Consider the following 15946-nt stretch of genomic DNA (forward strand, 5'->3'; position numbering starts at 1 on the left):
GCATGAGAGTGAGGACAAAACAGCAAGATAAAAAACTGCAAAAGACAAAACCTGAAACCATGAAAAACAATGCTTGACGTTACCTCCACAGTGCAGAACAACAGCCATGACTCGGATTATAGTTTTCATGTTGTGTAGCTGCTCCATTTGGACTCAGATGTCACATTGTCGGCACATGCTAAAGTGAAAGCAAACTGCCAGTTTCACCAAAGTGTGTTCGCAGAGGTTCAAACACATGCCCTGGACTGATCTGGAAGATCATGTGGTTGCTGTGTCACTGAACATGCAGAGTAGGGCTTGGCTGGTAAACATTCACCTGGCGGCTCATAACTATCAATCATGATGTCTGGTGCTAATGCACCTCCTCCTGGACTTTGACCTGTGGCTCAGTCAAGACTCAATAATCTGCTGAGACTCCCAGATGCACATTGTGGGTAAACATGGGTCAATAATATGTCTGTGCTCTATTATCATTACATTTATCACAGCTGAATACTGTGAAAGTCAGTCATAGAATGCAGACCTGTGTCCAGGTGAGGATTAAAGGAATAGAATAGCCTTCCATTTACAACCTACACCCACTGATTAACAGGACACCTCAGTAGCATTTCACACAGTGGTAGTAGTATAGGCATTTTTTTTTAACCCAAACTGTTTTTGAAGAAAAACTCTTGAATAAGGAAAACTGGATTGAAAGTATCAAAGTTTAAGTTGAATTTATTATTCTTGCACAAGAAGCGTTTAACAGTACAACACACAAAAGGGGTTACAGAGAAAAGGCTCCCTGAGGAGCTCTATCAGTAGGTTCTTATACATTTTTTAAAATGGGCTGTCTCGGACACCTCCCTCACTGATGAGTCTGTTCAACAATAAACATTATGTATCAAAATGACACTTCTCAGGCCTGTTTCTCACGTCCTTGTCTCTCCTGTCCTTGAACTACTGATCTACAATTATCTCTCCCTGCCATCCTCAGCAAAACACAGTCCAAATAAGAGAAGTGCACGAGACATGCAAAAAACAGGAAACATTATAGTTATATAGAGTTAAAACATCTGAACCCCAGTATAATCCTAATTTTTATAACACAAACAGTGAAACAATAACTGCAGGAAGTTTGTGTCAAATGAGCGATTTAGATGAATTTTGAACAGATCATCAGAGAAATTTTTGACAAATTCAGTTTTCTTCTGCTTTACTCATGGCCACCATTCTATGAGCTCTTTGGATGTTTTTGCTGTGTATTTTTCTAATGCAGGATGAGACTATTATAACTTGTGTTTAGGTCTTTCGGATGCCATTATCCTGTGAGATTTTTTAAGGTTAAATAAATAAATAATAATCCAAACTTTAAAATGAAATATTTCATTTAGTTTTAGATGAAATAATGAGATATAGGCAACAAAGGTTTCTTATTGATAGGACTGAGGTCTCTTCCCGTGTTTCCTGTTTTTTCCCTCCATTCTTTCTGTGCTGGGCATCTCCTTCAGATCATTCTCCTCGTCCATCTCCTTTGTGGTGTTGATGCTTTGTCAACCTTGACATCTGTGATCTCCAGCTTCATGCCATGTCTTGTCTTCTCCTTTACTTTTGGACTCACTACCACCACCTGCCCTACACCTCCCTAGACATCTGCACCACCATGGACCTTCTAGCCCCTGAGAGCTACAGCTAAGCCCTTTCCACAACACCCTAGTAATAATACTCTGCATTAACTGGTTCCTGTCTCTTGCACTGTGGTTGCATTCTTTGGTCTGTTACTGCTAAAACGCAACACATAAACCAATTACAATACCTCTCAACACCCCCATGAAGCTTTGGCAACCAGGACCCCCAGTTTGGGAAGCAGTACCCCAGAGTATCATTGCAGTCAGAACATGTGGCGGAATTTGAAAAGTTTGCAATCTGACTAAAATCAAAGACTGTTCTGTGTGAGGTATGTAACTCAACTAAGAAGATATCAAGGGAAATTTAAGCCAGTATTAAAAATGTTACAGCAAATAGAAATAGTCAATTAGATTAATTTCCATCAGGTGGAGTTTGGCCTGTCAACAAGGTTCCAATGTCTAGGCAAACACATCGGAAAAAAAATTAAGCTTAGCTGTCTAGACCTTTTTAGAAAACAAAATGTCCTAAACCACCTTTTCATTACACATTACACTATGTCAGCCTACACAACAGTTTTAAAACTGAATTTTGTTCAGAAAGCGACTGTGACTTTAGACAATCTTCACTCGATAACTACCTCAGATTGAGATTGACTTTTGTGACATTGCCACCATTTAAATCTCATTTAAAAATGCTTTTTAAGGCATAGATAGTGCCCACTTGAGCTCACACAAAATACTTCATTAACAAATGCTTTGTCACTGCCTGAATTCCTGCATTAACTTTTTATAGGTCATCCATTGGAAATGGAATTTGTGAGTTTTTATAAAACATCTACTAACACACTCACTAACCATTAGTACAGAAGAGGAAAACATTTATAACTGTGATTATAAACCATATACTAATGAGTATTTACGTCAGAAACATGCTTTATAAATGATGAATTCAGTATTTACTAATCCATAACTACTGTGCTTATCAATGATGAGGAAAACATTTGTAACCGTTTATAAACTACATACTTATGAGTATTCATGCGTTATAAATTAAGAATTCAGTATACATTAATGCTTAACTAATGCTTAATAGTGTGTATTCATTATAAAGTGTTACCAGCACTTCCACTGTAATAGCATTGAACACTCTCCTAGTGTTTACAAAAATAAAACTGCCTGTGATCATGTGGACACCTGACTGTGTGCCAAAGACATGCATACTTCCTGTTATGTTGTGTGTCTGACTTTGTGACGTTTGGAGACGTCAACATATAAACTGTTCGAAAATGTGCTATCATCATTACAAAGTGTATCTTTTTTATATCAGCCTTACATAAAGAGAAAGAACTTTTATTTTATTACAAAACATTTTTATTTGATGATGGTTTAGTCTATTTTGCACAATCAAAACTTCTTTTTTAGAAACATCATTTATCTCTGTCCACAGCATGGATCATCATCCCACCATCGACCTCTTCCTCCCTCTCAATCGAACCTCGTCAAGCTTTTTAATGACCGCTGATGATTTCTTGGATGCCGCTGTGTAGCTCTTGAGCAGCTTCTCAAACAGTGCCTCTGTGTTGGGGTGGGTACTGAGGAAGGCCTTCTCCAGCACGTACAAGTCCACCCCCTTATCTTCCGGTAGAGCAGAGATGTAACTCAGGCCGAAGTCGATGAGGACCAGGTCGGACTCCCCGTTCTCCAGACTGCATCTCAGCAGCATGTTGGAGGTGGTCAGGTCTCCGTGGATAACGTCCTCATCGTGCATTTTGGCCAGGATGTGTCCCATCCTCTCAGCCAGCCGCTCCAGCTCCAGCTCCTTACAGGAATCAGACTGCCGAGCGGACATGATGTGGTCACGCACAGTCGAGGAGCCAATGATTTCCTCCATGAAAATACAGTGGGAGGTGTAGTCCACAAAGTACACTACAGGGGCAGGTATGCCTGAGGAGAAGTGAAGATGAAGAGTATGATTCAACAAACTGTGTTTAAAAGTCTAAAGATAGAAAATCATCATCATGTCAGGTATTTAAGGATCACCCTGACATCGTTTTAGATTGTCAGCAAAATACCAAAAGTAAAAATGACTAAATACTAACACAGTGGTGTTGGGGACTATTTTCAGCGGTGGATTAATACACATTTGGTGCTCTAATGAGGTGATATTAGGCAGCAGGACTGGTGCCAGATTCCAAACATTTCAAGACATTGAAAAACATTTTTTTTTAATTACATGATGATGGAATATTGTGTTTAAACAAATGCAGTCTAAGATTGAGGTGTTTTTTGTTTATTTTTTTAAAGGACACCTCCGGGCCTCCGTAGTTGAGCTCTTACTTCTCACCTGGCAATGGACTGGTCGACCCAGCACACAATCTTGACGGGTCACACATTTTGTTGTAACACCAGTTCGGTTCACAGTAAGTAACCCTCTCGTGTTCAGGCTATCTTAGGCTCCCTCCTTTTACCTTTTAATTAAACGCATTCATTTATTAAGCATGTTTCTCTTGACACAGACCGCTCAGCTATGGCTCAGACCTCCTCAGGACCTCCACAGCCCGTCGGGGGATGCTGCTGAACTTGCCTGCTTTCCGGCAGCGCAGCACGGAGCGGACCTCCTGCACCGTCCGGCGGTGTGTCAGCTTCTCGTCCAGCGCGGGGTGTCTGTAGCGTTTCGGGAACCTTTCCTTCACAATGGTTGGCTTTCCCAGAAAGTGTGCCCGGTACACCCGGGCCTCTGCGCCTTGTTTTAATAACTCAGCTTTACTGAGGAACTCTGGGACCGCCATGCTGTCCTCCTGAGCCATGTTTACCTCTGTCTTCTTTTACTGGCTGCTGCTCTGCTGCTTCCTGTGCTCTGCTGCTCTGTCTCCTACAGGCTGCCACCTAGTGGTCACCGCAAGTACTCAAAAAAAAAAATTCAGACTTTACACAAGATTATACAGTCATTAAATATTATTTAATGATTCATTATTTTGTTTAATATTATATATCAAACATTGATAAATTAACATTGGATAAAATAACAAATGGGTCTCTTCTAATAGTTCAAATTAATTTTGTTCAGCAGTTTTATTTGCTGTTTTCCTTTTTGTATTTTTCAGTGAATTGTGTATAAAGCTCATTCTTAAAATAAAAAACAACAATAATAGTTTTGTCTTAACATATTTACATTTGTGGGTTTTTAAAAAGGCCGTGAAATACATCATGTTCCCAAATGTAATCTTCTTTCTGGAAAAACTGGAGAAAAAAATATTTTTTGATTCTAGCCAATCACCACAGAGAGAAAAAACATTAAAAACACAATCTGTACCTTCTATTTCTTTATTACAGAATATGCAGATCTTCTGATCTAAATACACAAACTGCAGAAGGAAATGTCACACACACACAGACCACTTTTAATGATAGACTTTATATTATGGATTAAGGTTTATGCAATGAAGTGTACCCATGTCAAAGGTCAGCATTAGGTTCAACCATTTTGTCTGCACTGTTTATTCACGACGTGAAAACACAGGCCAACATACTGAATGTCTTTACTGTGTATTTCCTTTTGTTTTGTTAAACACCCATATTCCTTTATGTAGTAGACTGACTATTACTACTACAGGAAGGAATGAGGGATATTCTTTCTGTTGACCTCTGACCTGTCAGAAAGGCACATGAGAACAGAGACGAACAAATATTGATTATTTTTAGGCATGTCATTAAAATAGTGCTACTACATGAATTAGCAATATGACTTCAACTAATCAGCTATTGCTGCTACTGTATCTACTTGTACTTTTGGTGCTACTACTATTCTCACTAGTGACTGCCATTAGTGGTACTGCTGCTTTTGTACTATAGTACTACTACTGAATTAGTGTGAAACTGTTTCAAATATGGACATGTTCTAAACGCAGAGAATGATAACAACATTGATCAATCATAGACAACTATTACATTTGGTCAAATGACTAAGGTAGGAGGTGGTACTATATTTTCAGTCATCCAGTGGTGGACTAAATGTTCAGATGTCTCACCTCAGTGAAAGCAGTACACAAGAACTGTACTCTGTTACAGGTAAAAAGTACAACGTTTCCCTCTGAAATGCAGTGAAATAGAGGTAGAGAGTATATAAATAAGCTACAGGTGGAGTCATGGTGGAGTCATGATCTACTTCAAGTTAAAATTGTGACATATATGATAACGCTATATTATTTACAGTCAGTGGTCACAACATGAGACGTTGTGTACATGATGAGCTCAGCATTCAAGTGTTATCACATGAAAACATTCACTGCTAGGCAATGGCAACATGCCAATAAGGAACACAAAACAGGAAATACAAAGGCATTCAGAAAATGTCTACCAATAGGTCACAACTCGTGAATTTTCAGACAATGTTGTGAATACAACAAGATCTGGATGTTCCAAAGACTCTCCTTGTGAACACGGTGAAGAAGACCACTTCTGATGGCAGCAGTGACCTGAAGTTTCTCTGGGTCCAGGGTTAGTACGCGTGAATTCAGCCGTCTGCTCGCAGCATTCCAAACATTCAACTGAAACCATCCGACTTTAGCTACCTAAAACATATTTCACTTTTTGTTTTAGGTAGCTATCTTTAGCAGGATAGCTAGCTATCTGATAATAATCTAATTAATTTCATAAAATGCATTTAGGTCTGCAGATGTAAGAAATGGCTCCTATCAAGCTGGATATGTTACTGTTATTTAAAACAATTCAATTGTTACCTTACCTCGTCACCTGACACTGTTAAAGTCCAGTGTGTACCATTAGATGGATCTATCAGGAGACATAATATCCATAAATATGTTTTCATAAGTGTATAATAATCTGAGAATAGGAATTAGGTATACTGTAGAAGCATTATATCCTTTTCCACAGTGTCCATCAGAGCCTGGCCACTGTACTCCTACATTATTGAGGCGAGGGGTATTCATTTGGTTTAAATCTGCAAATTCACCACTAGATGCCACTAAATCCTCCACACTGATCCTTTAATAAAAATTGTATTCATTTCTTTTTTATCTTGCTGTGTGTTCAGGACATCTGTGTGTTGGTGCCACATGTAGCCACATATAGTGCTTCTGGAAGTCTATAGAACCTTTAAGTTCTTCACCTGTAAATTCAATGAGCCAGAAGTAAAACTGCTGCCTGTTCCTTTAGCCCCGCTCCTGTGCGTGTCGGGAAGTCTCTCTGCCTTCTGGGAAAGTAAGTTGTCGACCTCTGGTGTCAAAACTTCGCCAAGTTTCTCTTCTTGCAACTTGATACTGCTGCTGCCACGTCGCTCTAACTTCCTGGAGGGGCAGAACTTTTCTCCTGCATCTTTGTACAGTATCAGTCCGTCTGCTGCTCACGGTGAGTCCATTTCTCGAAAACAGACGAAAATATACGAGTTGACAGCTGGAGGACCGAAATGTCTTCAGAGCTCCTGATAATGTCTGTCCCGTTTAACAGCAGCTTGCATTCCTGGACGGACAGAATAACGGCTCTGCTGACCACTCACATTTGGACCTGCAGACAGAGCTGCTGGAAGCAGTCAGGTACAGAGTCTGTTCTTATTTTAAACTAGACAGACAGACAGACAGACAGACATGTAAACAAAGAGTATTTACTAACGTTTGTGCAGTTCAGAGAGATATTATATTATATTATATTATATTATATTATATTATATTATATTATATTGTATTGTATTGTATTATATTATATTATTTACTGCACTACATTTATCTCAACAACAATTTAAAAATTAAAAGACTGACTGGAAAATAATCTGCTTAAATAAATAATCAACATGCTACTCATACTATATGAATGTGATTCTTTTCATTAGGGAAGCTTCACTGCAATTTACATCAGTGTGAATAATCCTTTAACAGCATCAGACATCAATAGGTCTGAGTAAAGAACAATGAAAAGACAATAATACATAGGAGCACATAAAAATATAATAAAGCTAATAAAAGATCAAAGCTAACAAAACAATCTTCACCTAAGGTCTACTTACTGTCTTGTTCTGGAGCTTTCGACCGTATCACATGGTCCTTTTCAGCAGGTGTGTTGAGTTGTCTTAGAACTGTACATATTTAAACTTTCCATTATAGATCCCATTGGCTTAAACTTTAAAGTATGTTTATAGCACATGTTTGTGCTATATAAAGTGTCCTCTCTGCCCCGATTTGCACAGGAAGGTCATTCCAGATTCTAGGAGCACAATTAGTTCAGTTTAGTATTCATGAGGAGTAGAATTCAGTTTATAAGAGACTGAGAAAATAATGGAAATATGCTGGCATTGTAGGAAACAGGATCCAGCATTTCTGAAGCTGCACCCTCATAAAAAATACTGTTGCCAGGATATCGCAGCCTCTGCTGCTTTGATCATAAGTTCCCAACTTTATGGAAGTTATCAAAAACATGTAAAGGGAAGTAAAAGTCATTATAGGGACACAAGGATGTGTAAAATACAGTGAAGTTTCTCTAAACTATGATGCTGTTGTTCCTCACTGCTTCGTCATTATCAGGACTCAGGATATTTGGCATTAACTAAACAGGCATTGCTACTGTTTTGTTGAGCCCATCTCTGAAGTGGACGCTCTAATGAAATCATGGCAATCAACAAGATGGTTGTCACGGCGACAGGGTTGCAACAAGCTCTTGTGGGCTCCCTTGTCTTTCCTTTAGCAGGAAAGCAGGAAACAAGACTCTTGGTGGTGCTAAACCAGGAACGCACCACGACAACTGGAGATGATTTGATGTTTTTCTCATATTTCACAGAGGATGTCTTCAAATGCATGACTACAGACCTGCACAGCCTGGCTGAAATGTGAACATAACAGGACAGAAACAATGGGTGAGTTATGTCTGAATCATTCTACCACTGTAAAGCTGTCACTGTATGTAACGAATGTTCCCCTGCAAAGTGATTGTTTTTACTCTGATGTAAAGTAAGGTAAGAAACAGTGTGACCTGTTTAAAATAATGTTAAAATAATTTAATAATAATAAAATAATGTTTAAAATAATGTTAAAATAGTTTAATAATAATAAAATAATGTTTAAAATAATGTTAAAATAATTTCCCCCTGGGAATATTAAAGTATTTCTGATTATGATACTGATTCTGATTAAAGTCAGAGCAGATAGCCATGCTTCAGAGTATGTAACTAACTAATGTATTTAGACCATCAAGGGACATGAAAAAACATGAAATGATTCAAATCAATCAAATGTGCAAAGAAAGGTAAACTGTCAGATTTGAGTGTGTCTGCAGTCAGGAGTGAGGTGTTCTAAGCTTCATTTTCCACATATGAATGGAAGAAAAGGGAATCTTTCCTCACCGTGAAGATTCAGCAGCTTTCATTTGGACTCATCATTTGCATTTCGGTCAATAGATGCTGCACATGAAAGACTCCCAGGTTATTGTGAGGAGCAGCTGCAGAGCATTCATGCAAACTACAATATGACAGACACTGTAAACAAAGAGACAGACTGTATTTTATGTATGTATAAAGGATCGTCAAGAATCATAAAGAATTGTTCCCTTGTGTTGCACATACTGTAGGAATAAAGTTTCAGTGGTGACCAGTCTCATCTGTTACATATTCACTGTGAAATGCACAAAACACAAAAAGTTAAAGTACTCTTTATGCAGTGGCAGCTTTCAGATATTGTCTCCAATAGTTCTTATTGGATCATTGAGTAATTGGCATGTTGCAGGTGGTGGAGGTGGAGCAAATTGTGACTTCTGAATTGACTTTGTTTTTTATTTGATTGTAGATTTATGGAGCTGCAAATGTGTTTTGTTAAGAGGGCTCTTCTCAAAAAGGTTTTTTTTTCCTCCTAGGCAACTCCATCCTCCTGTTGGCCAGTGTGGCATCCACTCTGGGTGGCCTGGTCTTTGGTTATGAGCTGGGTATCATCTCAGGTGCTTTGCTGCAGCTCAAAGTGGAGTTCAGACTCTCGTGTGTCCAACAGGAGGCTCTGGTCAGCTCTTTGTTAATTGGAGCTCTGATGGCGTCCGTCGTGGGCGGCTTCTTGATCGACCATCGGGGCTGCAGGAACTCCATTCTCCTCAGCAACATCCTGATCCTAACAGGCAGCCTGGTCCTGCTCGTCAGCTCCTATTCTGTGCTGGTGGTAGGCAGGATCATAGTGGGCTTTGCCATGTGTATATCCTCTATGTCCTGCTGCATCTTTGTGTCCGAGGTGGTTACCCCTGACCGCAGGGGCTTCCTGGTAACACTGTACGAAGCTGGGATCACTGTAGGCATCCTGGCAGCTTATGGCATGAACTACATTCTGTCTGATTCCAAAAGAGGGTGGAAGTGGATGTTTGGATTAGCCATAGTCCCGACTTTAATCCAGCTAGTCTCTATCTGGTTTCTTCCATCCACCACTAAAGAATCTTTAAACCAAAGAGAGGGAGAGTCCATGACAACCATTGAAAGCCAAGAAGCAGATGATTCAAAACTCAGCATAAAAAACACTAAAATTCAGTACAACAGCATGTACCTTTTTCAGGGTAAAGACAACATGAGGACACGGACTGCCATTGGCCTTGGTCTGGTGCTCTTTCAGCAGTTCACAGGCCAGCCTAACGTTCTCTTCTACGCCTCCACCATCTTCCACTCAGTGGGGTTTCAGAGCAATGCCTCAGCAGTGCTGGCGTCTGTGGGCTTGGGGTTTGTCAAAGTGATTGCTACTCTGACCTCCATGGTGTTTTCAGACAAGGTGGGCAGGAGGCCTCTGCTCATCAGCGGATGCTCTGTTATGGCGCTGTCTCTGATAACCATTGGACTCCTCAGTGGACATTCTGTGATGGATGCTACGAGGCCTTGTAATCCTGAGGACTTCAACGTTAACACAACAGATCTACCTCAATTAACTGTTAGTGGTGGTCGGTCAGTCTTTGGCACGCCTTTTGATGAGAACCAAAGGCTCCTTAATAACAACACACAAGGTCAAGATGTAGTACTTGATGACGTTAGACAGAAATCACTGGACACTCCTCTGGCATCTTCTCCTCAAGTCCATGACACAGTAGTGAACTGGATCATTCTCGTGTGTATGATGGCTGTTGTCAGTGCATACTCCGTTGGATTTGGACCAAGTTTGTATACTTTCTCAAAATAATTTTGTATTAGTTAGTTAACTGTAGGTATAAAAAAAAGTATTTTGGATTGTTCATTTAAATCTAAACAAAGCAAAATGTAAATGGCGAGCAGCTACAATGCAAAGTCTTTAAAATAACGTTATGCAACATAGAGACTCAGCTTTTCCAATGGGGTAGTAGAGCTGGGAAATAAAGTGTATTTTGTCTTTTGTCTTTGTCTCCAGTGACCTGGCTTCTCCTGAGCGAAATATTTCCAGCTGCTATCAGAGGAAGAGCTTTTGCATTCACCAACTGCTTCAACTGGGGCGCCAACCTGCTGGTCACGTTCACTTTCCTCAATTTAATTGGTGAGTTCCCACCGTCTTTACAGTGGACACTTTGGTCAAGTGTGACTAATCATAATAATGATAGTTCTGCTCCATTAACATTTCTGAGTCATTTATGAATCACACATTAGATTTTAAGAATATGCCAACATATATTCACCTTTTTAGTAGATATGGCTAATAAGTGAGCAAACAGTGCCTCATAAGAAACCCAGCACACCAGGATTTATTGGATGTGTGCATGTTTGAACTAATATTAAGTAACATGGGCTCTCCTTTTAGCTCTGTTTTCATCTCCTGAAAAAATGTGTGACTCTTTGGTTATTTAGATGCTCCACAATGTTTACCAGCTACTCGCTAACTTTGTCTTGTTGTGGGTTATTTCATTACTATTTTTACATACACTTTGCCATGTCATCAATTGATAACATAATAATACTGACGAGTGCAGCTTTAATGAGGCCAGTCACACTAAACTAAAGTGCTCACAAACTGCAAATGATGATGGAGAATGATGAGAAGGGATATGTTTGGTGATGGTTATATCTATTTAATCCACAGATGTGATCGGTTTGTCTGGGATGTTCCTCTTGTACGGGATGTGTGCCGTGGCAGCTGGAATTTTCTTCTACTTTATGCTACCAGAGACCAAAGGGAAGACTCTGGAGGAGATAGACAAGGAGCTGCGTTTAAACAGGTAGGATCAGATTTTTCTGATGAAGTACATATTATCATATCAGACCTACATGCTGAGGCTCTGATGTCTTTGTCCTTGACCTTGCCTTGCAGGTTTCACCACAGCGAAGAATGCTGTGGCATCCTCGGCTGGAGAAACGCTTCCCCGCAGTACCAGAGAGTGCACTGTCAAGTCAGCACCTCAGAGTGATTCGAATGACATGACAGGCATCACATGGAAGGCCTTACTGAAAGAGAAGAACTTATTATGTTGCACTTAATGTGTAGTATATATGCGAATGTTCATCAAATGTGTTTATTGAGTGATCACCTGTTGTGTTGCTGTCAAACTGTGTTGTTTAAACATTTTATAACCTTCCTATTATTATCAGTTACTGCAATTCACAACACAGTACTGTGGATGTTTACCACCTGTTTTTTTACCACTCTTGGAATAAAACACACACATTTAACATTAGAGATTATGTATTATAATATTAGGTTCCATACTGTAGAAGTGATGTTTACTCGCACCCTCCTCAGCTACGCTCCACCATCCAGATGGGCTACAATCAGTTACCTGTTTTTTGTCCTAACCATCCATCAGTCAGAGGAGTCGACCTAAAGACGTGCTCATTAATATTAATCAGACAAAACACTCTGTTCTTGTTAGACCTCCACAGAGAAGCATCAGAGATCTTGAGATGTTTTGTTTTTTTATACTTAAAATAACAAACAGAACTTCTGGCTATCAAACTGCAAATATGAAACCTTTAAGGCACAAAAAAAATGTTTTTCAAGCAGCAGCCAAGTCATATTCTCCATTTGCAATTTGTGTAGCATGTTACAGGTTACGTTACTTGACACCTGCAGAAAAAACAAAATGCATATGATAATGTTTCAAGTGAGCCTTTAATTGTTCAACAGAAAAATACCTCAAACAAACAGCACCAGGATTAAATAACAATAAGCGCATGTTTCTGCCATCACTGCCATACTGTTAATATTCAAAGGGAAGCTCTGGGGCTTTACATTTGTTATATATGTTATAATACAAGATTTCAGCTGTAAACAATCCTATTGGCTCTTGAGTGTGACAATCTGCCAATAAAAATCTGACATCAGCTAACACTTGATTTGACATATTTGGGCCTCAAATTGTTATTTAAATGAAATCATCTGAAAAGTTTGGAGGGGAGTTTGTCTTTGGTGGAACTGCTCAGACACCTGAAAAGGGCCCTATCACTGCTGACCACAAGCTGATTTAAGTAACATAACTCAGAATTTTACAGAAGGATGATCTGAACAGCTGTTCTACTGACACTTTTCTTTGTCTTTTTTTCCCCTTATTTCTTTTCAATGCAATTTTTAATCTATAAAAATAAAATGAGGCGTTTTCTTTGCAAAGCCTGTCCCACGTTTGACTCTTTCAAATAATGGATAGGGCATGGTTAGCATAGCTTAGCTTGAAGCATAAAGACTGGGTGTAGGTGTAAACACACAATCTCAAACTCTGACAAAAGATCTAAATTATGCAAATCGATACCTAAGACTTGGAATGATAAACATGTTGGATTTGATTTGTTCAAGTGGAACACAAACAAATATTTAAAAAACAATTCTGGGCATCATTCAATTTCCTTTTATTTGATTCTACTTCTGTCACTTTCTGCTGCTGTAACAAGTGAATTTCCCCGTTATGGGATAAATAAAGTATACACTAATCTAATCTAATGACAACAGGTTCTATATCACTAAGTGTTGTGCAGGACTGTGGTCATTCCACCCTAAGCACTGAGAGAGAAAGACACACTTTTGAAACGAGAGTTGTTTGGAGACACTTTGCGAATTGGAAAACCTCCACATTTGAAGGCCCTTCTCAACCTTCAAATACTAAACCTGTGAACATCTGACCTTGAAAAATGTCCCTGTGGCCCAGCTGCCAGACATCAGATGTCTCTGGAGCATCAGGTAGGAAGACTCAAATTCTGACAAAAAAAATACATTTTTATTAAAATTATACATATCAACACAAAACCTGTAATGAAAAACACAGAGGACACCAATTTTCTCTGTAACAACAAGCCTAAAGCTGAGGACAGAGCAGGAGGTTCTAAATCTTGTACATACAGTTTCACTCACCTTTCTTGAATCTAAATTTGTTTGGTTTTAAATGAATTCAGCTGAGAAACACTGCTGAGAATATCAGCAGTGTTTGATACATCCATTAACACATGGTCTGCTGGTGTGTGTTTGTTCATGTTGTGTGGACTGAATGACCCTCACAGACAGAACACCTGAACTTCACATATTTCCCCTCCATGTTCACTGTCTTTCCTCACAGTCACTCCACCAGCACCTGAGGTCGAGGCAGGTGAAGTTCTGTTCAGCAGCACTTCCAGCTGCTCTGTTCTGGAGTTAATCGGTGAAGGCTGCTTTGGTAGAGTGGCCAGGTGCCAAAGGCTGGAGACAGAAGAGACAGTTGCTGTAAAGATCCTCAAAGACTTTTATGATGTCAAGGACAAAGAGGTATAACTGCACTCCTTTTGATTCTTAGACATACAGTTACATTCCCTTTCTGTAACCTCCATCACAGTATGTACGTTACACTTTCATGTGTCTAGGATTTGAGATGCTGGATAGAAGTCTCTATGATCTGCTCAAAGAACAAAGAGGGAAACCTCTGTCTGTGAAAGAGGTGCGACCAATTGCACAGCAGGTATGTATCATTAAAAAAATGAAACCAACTATCTATTGTTCTTATACTCATGAATAAAGAAACCCTCACCCTAACCCTTACACAACATTTAATACCAAACTTGTCCTTTATTGTTTTGTCCTTGCAGATGTTGGTCGCTTCGGATGCCCTCAAGGGTCTTGGTGTCCTGCACACTGACAGTAAACCTGACAACCTTATGTTAGTGAACCAGCAGGACCAGCCCTTCAGAGTAAAACTAATCAATTTTGGTGAAGTCATTTCAGTTGCCGATGTCCAGCCTGGGCAGAGTTTGTCATTTTTCTAAATATCCACATTGTTCTCCTTCCCCTTAAAGCTTGCATACAGATTTCTCATCTTCTAGTCTTCCCTCTTCAGGGCTCCAGAGGTTGCTCTCAGCCTGCCCTTCACTGAGTCTATTGATGTGTGGGGAGTTGGCTGCATCCTGGCCTACCTCTACCTCGCTGATCACCTCTTCCCTTTTGTCTGTGAATATCAGATGGTAGGTCAGCTACCTCAGACAAATGTCCACAGGGAAATGCCAACTTTATGCAAATTGTCAACTGATGTGTTTTTGCAGGTGAAGCGCATCGTTGAGCTTCTGGGTCAGCTGGAGGACCACCTGCTCTGTGCTGGGAAATATACTGAGCACTTCTTCAGTCAGGAGGAAGCTGCTGATGGTCCATTATGCAGGCTGAAGGTAGAGTAGCCACGTTCTTTGTTTGAGTTGATTAGATAATTTTATTTGAACTCTTTAAAGTTGTTCTCATACATATTGTGTTCCTACAGACACCAGATAAACACGCAACTGCCGATCTCATACTACAAGAAGAGAACAGTGATCCAGACCTAGCCCAGCTCTCTGGATGACCTGGTTGTAGGTACTCTCTGCTGTGTTGTATGAGTTCAGACTGAATGAATACCAGTTATTCATCAGTCTCAGAGAAGTAGGTGCTGGATCAACTGAACTCAATCTGTTTCCACATACAGGTCTATCTAAAAGATGACAGTGAGGAGTTTGAGGACAGGACTATGTTATAGACCTCCTGAAACTGCTGCTGCATCCTGTTGAGGATCAGAGAACCTCTCCCCATCAGGCTCTGCAGCACAGTTGCTTCACCATGTCTCACCTGACTGAGCACCCTTGCAGCAGTGACTACAACCCCTGGCAAAAAATATGGAATCACCAGTCTTAGGGGATGTTCATTCAGTTGTTTAATTTTGTAGAAAAAAAGCAGATCACAGACATGACACAAAACTAAAGTCATTTCAAATGGCAACTTTCTTTCTGGCTTTAAGAAACACTAAAAGAAAAAAGTGGTAGTCACTAACAGTTACTTTTTCAGACCAAGCAGAGGAAAAAAATTATGGAATCACACTATAAATTTTCTTTCCCAAAACTAACCCCTGCATGAGATTAGATCTGCTCGTTAGTCTGCAGTTAAAAAGGAGCGATCGCACCTTGGAGAGCTGTTGCACCAAGTGGATTGACATGAATC

General features: G+C 39.8%; 2 protein-coding genes and 1 long non-coding RNA gene across 5 annotated transcripts; 2 read left to right on the top strand and 1 right to left on the bottom strand.

The window, feature by feature from the left end:
• Positions 1-2827: 2827 nt before the first annotated feature.
• On the bottom strand, positions 2828-4481 carry tp53rk (TP53 regulating kinase). The gene is made up of 2 exons (XM_010745059.3): positions 4192-4481; positions 2828-3551 (listed from the first exon to the last, which is right to left on the bottom strand). The coding sequence occupies exons 1-2, from the start codon at positions 4412-4414 to the stop codon at positions 3064-3066; spliced, it is 711 nt and encodes a 236-aa protein (XP_010743361.1). The 5' UTR covers positions 4415-4481; the 3' UTR covers positions 2828-3063.
• A 1468-nt stretch (positions 4482-5949) lies between these two features.
• slc2a10 (solute carrier family 2 member 10) lies at positions 5950-12110 on the top strand. Of its 2 annotated transcripts, none has more exons than XM_010745056.3 (8): positions 5950-6104; positions 6783-6974; positions 7074-7159; positions 8394-8469; positions 9462-10727; positions 10955-11077; positions 11618-11753; positions 11846-12110. In XM_010745056.3, the coding sequence occupies exons 4-8, from the start codon at positions 8466-8468 to the stop codon at positions 11940-11942; spliced, it is 1626 nt and encodes a 541-aa protein (XP_010743358.1). In that variant the 5' UTR covers positions 5950-6104; positions 6783-6974; positions 7074-7159; positions 8394-8465; the 3' UTR covers positions 11943-12110. The 2 variants fall into 2 exon arrangements, with proteins under 2 accessions (XP_010743358.1, XP_010743359.1); XM_010745057.3 differs by having other exon boundaries at positions 7077-7159.
• Positions 12111-13879: 1769 nt separating this feature from the next.
• LOC109140879 (uncharacterized) lies at positions 13880-15608 on the top strand. Of its 2 annotated transcripts, XR_003461881.1 has the most exons (7): positions 13880-14260; positions 14356-14450; positions 14578-14737; positions 14826-14949; positions 15028-15147; positions 15237-15324; positions 15438-15608. It is a non-coding gene; the product is annotated as an uncharacterized LOC109140879 (long non-coding RNA). The 2 variants fall into 2 exon arrangements; XR_002042592.2 differs by having other exon boundaries at positions 14578-14949.
• The last annotated feature ends 338 nt before the right edge of the window (positions 15609-15946 follow it).

The sequence above is a fragment of the Larimichthys crocea genome, unplaced genomic scaffold, assembly GCF_000972845.2.
Source record: "Larimichthys crocea isolate SSNF unplaced genomic scaffold, L_crocea_2.0 scaffold269, whole genome shotgun sequence".
NCBI lineage: Eukaryota > Metazoa > Chordata > Actinopteri > Sciaenidae > Larimichthys > Larimichthys crocea.